This window comes from Piliocolobus tephrosceles, chromosome 4 (genome assembly GCF_002776525.5).
Source record: "Piliocolobus tephrosceles isolate RC106 chromosome 4, ASM277652v3, whole genome shotgun sequence".
Lineage (NCBI taxonomy): Eukaryota > Metazoa > Chordata > Mammalia > Primates > Cercopithecidae > Piliocolobus > Piliocolobus tephrosceles.
Genome location: NC_045437.1, coordinates 167,046,760 through 167,057,253, shown reverse-complemented (window position 1 = coordinate 167,057,253; position 10,494 = coordinate 167,046,760). Strand labels below are relative to the sequence as shown.

Below are 10,494 nucleotides of genomic sequence, written 5' to 3'. Positions count from 1 at the left end.
TTATTTTCTATTTTGAGACGGAGCCTCGCTCTGTCGCCCAGGCTAGAGTGCAGTGGCATGATCTCGGCTTACTACAACCTGTGCCTCCCGGGTTCAAGCAATTCTCCTGTCTCAGCCTCCGGAGTAGCTGGGACTACAGGCACATGCCACCACGGCCGGCTAATTTATGTATTTTTAGTAGAGATGGGGTTTCACCATATTGGCCAGGCTGGTCTCAAACTCCTGACCTCAGGTGATCTGCCCACGTTGACCTCCAAAAGTGCTGGGATTACAGGTGTGAGCCACTGTGCCCGGCCTAGAATTTGCTTTTTGATTTGTCAGTATTTTGGCAGTTTTCTTGTCAATTCATTGCAATCTACTTCATTCTTCTGATTTTTTTAATTGATGTTTATCAAATTAATATGTGCACATAATCTGAAAACTAGCATTGAAAATGCTAAATAGTCAGGCGCGGTGGTTCATGCCTGTAATCCCAGCACTTTGGAAGGCCAAATTGGGTGGATGGCTTGAGCTCAAGAGTTCGAGACTAGCCCGAGCCATATGGTAAAACCCTGTCTCTACAAAAAAATACAAAATATTAGCTGGGCATGGTGGCTCACATCTGTAATCCCAACTACTAGGGAGGCTGAGGTTGGTAGGATTGCTTCAGCCCAGGAAGTTGAGGCTGCAGTGAGCTGTGTTCATGCTACTGCACTCCAGCCTGGATGACAAAGCGAGACCCTGTCTGGAAAGAAAAAAAAAAAAAAGGCTAAATAAAAAGCAGTGGTTCTCTGTCCCACATGTCCTGTTTTCCTAATTCTTTCCTCAGAGACAACCTCTTTCTAGTCTTAGCTGTTTCTCCTGCCATGATATACCTTCACATTTCTAAATAATAGGCATATACTGCTATCAATCATCAATGTTAGGCATTATCTACTTATCTTTTTTATGGTAAATAAGAGTTTGGTTCTCTCACTCAGCCATCTCTCTGCTTTACACATTTCTTCCCCACCCTTTCAATGTAGTTACATTGCAATCTTTTTGTTAAATCAGTGTTTGCATTATTATGCCTATGCAAATATTATTCAAAGCTAAAAGTTGGAGTGTATTGTGATTTTTTTCCTTTTTTAAAAAATAAACTAATTTTTAGGAGTTTTAGATTTACAGAAAAAATGTGAAGGTGATACATATAGAGTTCTCATATACCCTGAACCATTTCTTCTATAACATGTTAGTATAGTACATCGGTTACTACTAATAAATAAATAATGAGACATTATTATTAGCTAAAGTCTGTTGTTTACTCAGATTTCATTTGTTTTTGCTTAATGTGTTTTTTCTGTTCCAGGATACCACATCCAGGATACACTGAGTTGTCATGACTCCTTCTGCTCCTCTTGGTTGTGACGGTTTCTTAGGCTCTCCTTGTTTTCTATTACCTTGCTCTTTTTTCCCTTAGGTAGACATGCCTTGATTTTTTTCATGTGGTTGCTGCTTTTTTTTTTATTATTATTATTGCTGATTTTTCCCATGTCTTCCCATAGTGTCTCAGTACATTTTCCCATAGACCACCCACACTGGGTAATCTAGCCATTCTGTTTTCCTTTGAGCCCTCTCTCCTGCGGACTTCTCTATGGGGCTGGTGCTCTCTGGACTTGCTGTAGTGTTATCCTTGGACTACTCTTGCTCTCAAATTTGGAATTGCCTTTACCATTCTCTTGGCATGTATTCCCTATATCCTGAGACTCAGGCCTTCCTCCTTCTTGGTTTATTTTCTTGTGTTGGTGAAGCATATTTTCTGGTAGTTCCTTTAGGTTAAAAGGAAGACACAGCAGAAAACATTGTGAAGACAGACCTCAAAATGCCTGCTTCTTGTGAGTCACGTTGCTTTAGTCTGTACTAGTTACCTTTTTAAACTCACTGCACAGTGGTAATCCTAAAGATTTCCTTTGCTTCTCCCTTGGGTTGTATCTTTTGCTTTCTATACCCCACAGTTTCCTCTTTCTTGATTTATTCCCTCATTTTGGTGAATATACAGAGTAGGTTCTTAAAAACAAATACATCAAAAGTCAATTTTTTTTTTTTTTTTTTGAGAAGGAGTCTTGATCTGTCACCTAGGCTGCAGTGCAGTGGCATGATCTCGGCTCACTGCAGCCTCCACCTCCTGGGTTCAAGCGATTCTCCTGCCTCAGCCTTCTGAGTAGCTGGGATTACAGGTGCAAGCCACCATGGCCAGCTAAATTTGTATTTTTAGTAGAGATTTCGGGGTTTCAACCTGTTGGCCAGGCTGATCTTAAATTCCTGACCTCAGGTGACCAACCTGCGTCAGCCTCCTAAAGTGCTATTACAGGTGTGGGCCACCGTGCCTAAACTATTTTTAAGACTTTTTTTACCCCAATTTTTATGGGTAATTTGAGTATAGATTAGAAAAATCTTCTCTTGGAATTTTGAAGACATTGCTTCATTATCTTCTAGTTTCCAGTGTTGCTGTGGAGAATTCCAAAGCCATGCTGATTTGTCTAATCTTTTGTATATGAATGAGCTGTTTTCCTCCTCTCCTTGGAGACTATAGGATCTTCTCTTATCTCCAGTGTTCTGAAATCTCATAAAGATTTGTAATAGTGGCCAGGTGCCATGGCTCATGCCTGTAATACCAACACTTTGGGAGGCCAAGGTGGGCGGATCATTTGAGATCAGGAGTTCAAGACTAGTCTGGCCAACATGGTGAAACCCTGTATTGACTAAAAAGACAAAAAAAATGAGCCAGGCATGGTGGTGTGTGCCTGCAATTCCAGCTACTCAAGAGGCTGAACACAAGAATCGCTTGAACCCAGGAGGTGGAGGTTGCGGGTGAGCCTGTCTCAAAACAAACAAAAAAAAAAAAAAAAAAAAAAAGATTTGTAATAGCGTGTGTTTGTTTTCATCCTGTGTAGGGACTTTCAATCTGGAAACATGACGTTCTTGTGTGGAAATTTTCTTATTTCATCCATGATTTCTTTTCTTCTGTATTCTCTGTCTTCTCTTTCTAGAATTTTCGTTGTTTGAATATTGAATGACCTGGATTTGATTTTGGCTCTTATTTTCCATCGCTGTCATTTTGCTCTACTTTCTAGGAGTTCTTTTTCTGTTTTCTGATTGTTTCTGTTTTTAACAGCTTCCTGTTCTTGTTTCATAGATGCAATGTCTTCCCGTATCTCTCTGAAAATATTAGTGATGGTTTACTTTTTAAGTTTTTTCCCCCCTCCTGGTTTTTGTTTCTTCCAAATTTTCTATTTTGGTATCTCTTCCATGTTCGATGCTTTCTTCAGATATTTTACTTCATAGATGGCTCTTCGTGATTAGCAGTGGGATTTGAAAGCTGACTGGAAGCATTGAATGTAGTTATGGGGCCTGTTAATTTAGAGCATTACTGAAGAGTGATCACACTGGACTATTTGTAGGGACCTTTCAATGTTGGTATCTCTGAAGTTTTTCCCCTTGAGCTATTAGATTTCCCCAGAGAATACATTTCTGTTGCCTGCCTAGCAGGTAAAGGTGTGGCTGCCAGCCTTTATAAGAGTGTCAGCATTCATTATTCAGTATGTGTATGGTCACTTACCCTCAGACTCCAATTATTTTTGATAAAAGTATCCCTGCCCTCAGCCGGGCCAGTCAACTTCTTTGGAGTTTCACTCATTTTGCCCAGGTTAGAGTACAATGGCACAATTTTGGCTCACTGCAACCTCTGCCTCCCGGGTTCAAGTAACTCTCCTGCCTCAGCCTCCCGAGTAGCTGGGATTACAGGCATGCACCACCACACCCAGCTAATTTTGCATTTTTAGTAGAGATGGGGTTTCTCCATGTTGGTCAGGCTGGTCTCGAACTCCCAACCTCAGGTGATCCAACCGCCTCCGCCTCCCAAAATGCTGGGATTACACGTGTGAGCCACTGCACCCGGCGGGCCAGTCAACTTCTAATGCAAAGAGTGTTTCTTTTTCCCTCTCTAGAGGAAACATTCTCCAGATGTAGAGGGAACAATGGATCTTCCCGATTCTCAGCTTTTACCAAGACTCCTTATTTTAGCCAATTACCTTCCATTCCACAGGTACCTATTGTTCCTTTTGTGGCACCTTTTGAGTATTGTGCTGTGTAAATCAGGTTGGTTCTGTTTTTCCTGCTGTTGGTTTAAGACTGAGATATCTCCTTTGCTAAAAATGTTTCTTCCCTTCTATCTGCTTTTCAGCCAACAAATGTCTTGCTCTCTCCTCTCCTGTTTTTTCTATCTCTGTGGGTTTAAAAAAATAAAAGGGAAAAATTACTTGCATTTTTACTGGGGCTAGAAGGTTGAAATTAGTTATGTATTTTCAATTTGCTATCTTAACTCAGAAACCTGTGCAATAGGCCTGGTGCAGGTAGAGTGGCTCACGGCTATAATCCCAGCACTTTGGGAGGCCAAGCGGGGGTGAATCACTTGAGGTCAGGAGTTCAAGACCAGCCTGGCCAACATAGTGAAACCCTATCTCTAAAATACAAAAATTAGCCAGATGTGGTGGCACGTACCTGTGGTCCCAGCTACTCAGGAGGCTGAGGCAGAAGAATTGCTTGAACCCAGGAGGCGGAGGTTGCAGTGAACTAAGATCATGCCATTGCATTCCAGCCTGGGCATCTCAGCGAGACCACATCTCAAAAAAAAAAAAAAAATAAAAAAAAAAAAAAAAAAATCTGTACAACAGTCTTTTTAAATGCAACTTGTATTCATAGTGTAGGTATACAATATGTTTTTATTCAATCCTCATTGATAGCGTTTCTTTCCAAATTTCTGCTCATATTGAAGTAATTCTTTTTTAAAAACTGCCAATACACTAAAAATTAATGTCATCATTTCTGAAACTTAACTTCCTTCCTTTCACTACTTTATCATTTCTTCTCTCCTTCATTACCAGAAAATCTTTTACCTCATCACATCTAAATCCTGCAATTTATGCCTGTCTCCTCCCTCTCGCCTTCATTTCTCTCAATGTAACCTTCCCCCTTGATGTTCTCTCAAAGCAGGTTGTTAAAGAATTGAGCCCAGCCCCTTATTCTTTCTCTCATATGCTTTTTTGCCCTTCTGCTATGAGATGACCTTCACAGATGCCAGGGCCATGTTCTTCGACTTCCCAGGTTCTGAGCCAAATAAGCTTCTATTCTTTATAAATTACCCAGTCTGTGATATCCTGTTCTATCAGCAGAAAAGGGACTAAGACATTAATCTATCAAATTAAAGACATTTCTTGCTACTCCTAGTCTAAGAATTTGTATGAATAGTTGTACTGTTTCATTAATTTTTGTCAGAATCTATTGGGATATTTTTTAATCTGACAATATTATAAAATACATCAAAAGATGTCCTAATGTTTAGCCATCTTTACATTTCTGGGATAAATCTTACTTTGTCATGATGTATTAATCTTATAGTTGAATGCTGAATGTATAATCAATTTGATTTACATTATAGTCAAAACTTCCAATATGTTAGTATTTAAAGCAGTTTATCTCAATTTGCTGAAGTATATTTCTACCCAATACTAAGTAAATGTACTTTTAGTGTAAGAATTTTATACCCAGATTCCAGCAGAATTTTATTATTTTGCTCATGAAAATTGTTTGCTTCTATTAATAGATACTAACTGTTCAATGTTTTATATTTGTATTTAGCATGCATTTTTATTAATGTTTTGAGGAAAAGATATCTAGCTGGCCTGTTACAGATTGTAGAGTTGGATTAAAAGATAATGTAGGAACAACAGGAAAATACATTTGCCATGTTCTTTTACTTTGGTGCTCTATTCTCCCCTTCCTTGGTGGCTGGAAGACTCACAGAATTTGGTTAGAAATTTAGTTCTTCTTATTAATAGCTAGTAATTTCATAGTTACTCATTCTCTGTGAGCCTGAATTATGCCATCTATAATAACTGAAATCGTAACAGTTACCATTTAGGGCTGGGCTAATAGACCCTCAAGAACACACCCACACATTGATAGCCTGTATACATTTTCAGCAAAGGGAAAAGTAAATTTTACACAGCTATTAGTGGAATACAGCAAACGGGTATCATTTGGACCATTTATCAGACCTGCACGGACATTTCTGCCTCTTAAGTCTAACAGGTAAATGGGTGAGCCATGCTATTACCAAAATATATATTCTAGGCTACTAAGAGGTTGTAGGATAGTATGGAAAGCATATTAAAAACTGGATTCTTGGGAGGCTGAGGTGGGAGGCCCTTGAAACTCATGTTGCCTCTTATTGCACATAACACTTCCTCATGTGATTGGTTTTCTGTTCTGTTTTGTTTTTTGTTGTTGTTGTTTGTTTGTTTTTGCACATAACACTTCCTCATGTGATTGGTTTTTCGTTGTTTTTTTTTTTGTTGTTGTTGTTATTGTTGTTGTTTGTTTGTTTTTGAGACAGGGTCTTGCTCTGTCACCCAGGCTGGAGTGCAGTGGCATGATCTCGGCTCACTGCAGCCTCCGCCTCACGGGTTCAAGCAATTTTCCCACCTCAGCCTCTCGAGTAGCTGGGATTACAGGGGTGAGTAACCACCCTGTAATCCTGATAATTTTTGCATTTTTAGTAAAGGCAGGGTTTCATCATGTTGGCCAGGCTGATCTCCAACTCTTGACTTCAGGTGATCCACCCGCCTCTGCCTCCCAAAGTGCTAGGATGACAGGCGTGAGCCACCGCGCCCGGCCATGTCATTGTTATGGAGATGAAATGAGACAATATGTGATACCGAGCATAGTACCTGCTGCATTCCACTAGTTTTGTAAAGATGAGTACTTATATAAGTTATGTGTTGGGTACTATGCCAACCACGAGATGACGAGTTTTTAAAAGCATACTTGCCATAAAACCTAGTAGGTAGGGTAGATAAATAAATCACACATACAATGTATAGTCACCAGAGGCTTAAGGTAACCTACAAGCTGGGCTCTGAACTCAGATATCTCATCGTCCACAGAGCTGGTCAGTTACCTCCGGAGGTGCTGGCCAGAAGTAAAAGAAAGATGTGTGGTCACAGGGCACAGCTAAGGCACAGAGTTTTGAGAGAAGGGCACATCCTGGAGCTGCAAATGTATGAGTGCTGGGTTAGGAGGACGGATCTTCAGCTGAGACTCACGTACAGGGGTCCACATCAGGTAAGTTCCTAAAACGAGAAGTTGCCTTATCCCTGTTGCACGGCTCAGGGTCCCATCATAAACTCTAGAGTTTGCCAAGTTGAAATGCCCTCTGCACTAAAGCACAAACTGAGTTAAGTGCAATTGTTTACGGTCCAAGAAAGCTCGCTGACTGGTTACTTTTCTTCCTGCATGGCTGAGGTCACTTCTCAGTAATCTACAAGTCACGTCCACGTTTCTCTTCTCCTCGGTGCGCTAAAGAAGAAACTCGACGTTTACTTGACTAACTTGGTAATCAAGCTTCCCCGCTGGGACACTTAATATTTTAGGTACTTTCAGGCTACCAGACCCTGGTCCTAGGCGCAGGTTCAGTCCCTTTTTTTTTTGTCTTCCATTTTTTCCCTCATAGTTAAAAGGCACTTCACAGTTAGACGCGGCATTTTAGAACTGCAGCGTGAAGCCAGAGCGTTTGTCCTATTGACCGGTCAACTTTTGGGCTCACTTTCGAGCCCTGTGGCACACAATTCTCAGATTCGACGGCTAACTCAGGAGACGCTAACCCTCGAATCGAAGGGAAATCGGAGAGTCTTGGTAAAAGCTGGATGGTTCACCGCTGTTAATGACAGCCGAGAGGAAAAAAAAAAAATTCAACCAACCAAAACAAAAGTTGAAAGCGCCACGCTTTCTATTCTTTGCTGTCTGGCAATCTGTTAATGGTGGCGTCTAGCAAACTGCAAATCAAGCTCCAGCCGGAGTCCGCAGGGAAGGGCGCGCAGGGTGCGGCCCAGTCCCGGAGCCCAGCGCGTTGGCGCGCACACCCGGTTTCTGCAGACTCAGGTTTTCTGGCCCCGCCTCCTTCGGGCCCAGCTGATCTCCACCGCCCGTTAGGCCCGAAACCCAGGCGCCTGGAGCCCTGCGTCCTCCGCTTCCGGCCCCCGGAACGCCCAAGGCGCGGGAGCGGCCGGGTCAGCGCTTGGACCTGGGTCCAGCCCGCAGCCTCAGGGCCCCGCGGGCGCAGCGGGGCGGGAGGCGGGGCGGCCCGGCCGTGGGCGGGGCGGCGGCCGCGGCCGTGAGCCCGCCCCCAACTCACCCTCCGCCGGCTGGCCGGCGCGGCCATGGAGGTCTACATCCCGTCCTTTCGCTATGAGGAGAGTGACCTGGAGCGGGGATACACGGTAGGCGCGGGCCGCGGGCGGACAGGGCCCCGCGAGCCAGGCCTGCGGCTGCTGCGCCCAGGAGACACCCTCGGCCGCCGCCGCTTTGGCGCAGGGGGTCCCCTCGTTTTCTCTCCCCTCCCCCGGCCCAGAAGAAGGGCTGCGCCCTAGCGCGGTTGTCAAGGAAACGGGCGCCCCTCCCGGGCGCGGCGGCTGCGGGCGCCCCTAGCCCCTCGGGGTCCAACCCTTCTCCTCCCGGCCGAGCTCCAGTCCTCGGACGCGGCTCTCGCCATTCTCCCCGCCGCCCGCCTTCAGGAGCCCGGGATGGGCTGCGTTCCTTTCTGGCACAGCTGCCTCTTCAGTCCATACAGTAGTAGCTTCGCGGCAGGTTCACGCTGGCTTCCAAGTTCTGTACAATTCGTTCAGCTGGAAAACCTTTTTTTTTTTTTTATCATAATTTACAGCTGTTTACTAGCCAAAGTAAACACATGTATTGATTTTAGATGGTTTCCAAAGATTTTGCTTTTTGAGTTGTGCAGTTCCATGAAATGGCAAAATCACTTGCAGAGCACCTGTTTCATGCCTAGGACTGTGGTCACTGAGAAATGTGAAACAGGACCCCTGCTCTCAAGAGTGAAGGGGAGGGCAGAGACAGGGCATGGGCCCTTTGAGTAACACGTTTACTAAGTGAATGGTTGGTGGAGATTTCCCAATGAATTCAGAACATTCTTTCCTGGACAGTCATTGCTAGTGGGAGAAATGTCTGCGTGTGTATACACCTTGGAAGAATTTACTTCCAGTTGTTAAAGAACCGATAGGGTTGAAGAAAGATTGTAGGGCAGTCTGAAAGGCTTGTTATTTTATTTACATCAATCACACACTTGCTAAACACCAATTACATTACTTTGATGGAGAATATTTTAACCCCTCTCCCTCCTCTAAATATTACTGGTATTTGGTGACAGTCTGTTTGGGCCCTTGTGTTTTCTTAGTTGGGACTAAATTACCCTCTCAAAGGAAGATTTAGAATGAAAAACAGTGATTGAAAAAGTAGTCCAGGAAGTCGGTGGGTTTTTAGAATTGAGTAGACTGCTGGATCCAAGTGTTCTGAAACAAGTTGTTAAAGTGCTTTCCTTGGGAAGGAAAATGCAGGGAGAGGGAGCTGTGTTCCATAGTGGCAGTTATTTATTTAAATAATTCTTTCCAGTGCATTCACATTTCGTTACGTAGTCTGTATCTTCCTTAAAAACAAACAAAAATTTAAAAAAAACTCTCAAGTTTGTTCAAGGCTTTTTGTTTTCTTGGAGATTTTATCCAAGTCTCTTAAGCCTAAAACCTTGCTTGTTCCTTCTCCCAGGTGTCTCACTTCTCCCATCAGCACTGTCAACAGTCATGGAGGGCTTACCATGTTTGGGACATTCATTTAGGATCTGAAGATAAAAAGGCTGCTTGTTAGAGGCGTTGGTTTTCAAAGAAAAGATGAAGTTGATCTCATTGGTTCAAGCTAAAAGTTAATTACCTGCAGAAATAAGCACTTTGAAATAGACCATAATTAAGGCTTATTGCCCATTATTGATTTTCTTCTATTAGACGAGCTGTGTTTTTCTCCTAAAGCTTTATGTATCTTTTTATTATTTGTATTTATGACCAGGCACGTGCCACACTGCAGGTTGTGAATTAAACTGATGTGGAAGGAGCTCTTTTTTGGACAAATTCGGGAGAGTTTGAAGATTGCTTATGTGATAAGAGTTCGCTCTTTAAATATTTGCTTAAAAAAAATGCTAACTCATCCAGATTGGGAGCTAAACTTAAAATCTCTCTCTCTCTCTCTCTTTTTTTTTTTTCCTTTGAGACAGTCTTGCTCTGTCACCCAGGCTGGAGTGCGGTGGGGTGATCTCAGCTCACTGCCACCTCTGCCTCCTGGACTCAAGTAATCCTCCCACCTCAGCCTCTGGAGTAGCTGGGACTACAGGCACATGCCACCACTCCTGGATAATTTTTAAATTTTTTGTAGAGATAGTTTCTCCATGTTGCCCAGGCTAGTCTCGAACTCCTGTGCTCAAGCAATTCACCTGCCTAGGCCTCCCAAAGTGCTGGGATTACAGGCATTAGCCACCACGCCCAGCCCTAAAATACCTTCTGAAGGGATTTTTTTTGCGTCTATGAGTTTGTGAAGCAGTTATTAGATACTTTTCCCGTCTGAACAACTGATTTTATGATT

General features: G+C 43.1%; 1 protein-coding gene across 2 annotated transcripts in view; it reads left to right on the top strand.

Annotated features, from left to right (window-relative positions):
- Nucleotides 1-8,015: 8,015 nt before the first annotated feature.
- The window catches only part of SNX24 (sorting nexin 24), a 183,994-nt gene continuing 181,515 nt past the window's right edge, over nucleotides 8,016-10,494 (top strand). For both annotated transcript variants that reach the window (XM_023197171.1, XM_023197180.1), the window contains exon 1: nucleotides 8,016-8,294. In XM_023197171.1, the coding sequence (XP_023052939.1) occupies nucleotides 8,235-8,294 (60 nt within the window). In that variant the 5' untranslated portion in view covers nucleotides 8,016-8,234. The remainder of the gene's footprint in view (nucleotides 8,295-10,494) is intronic.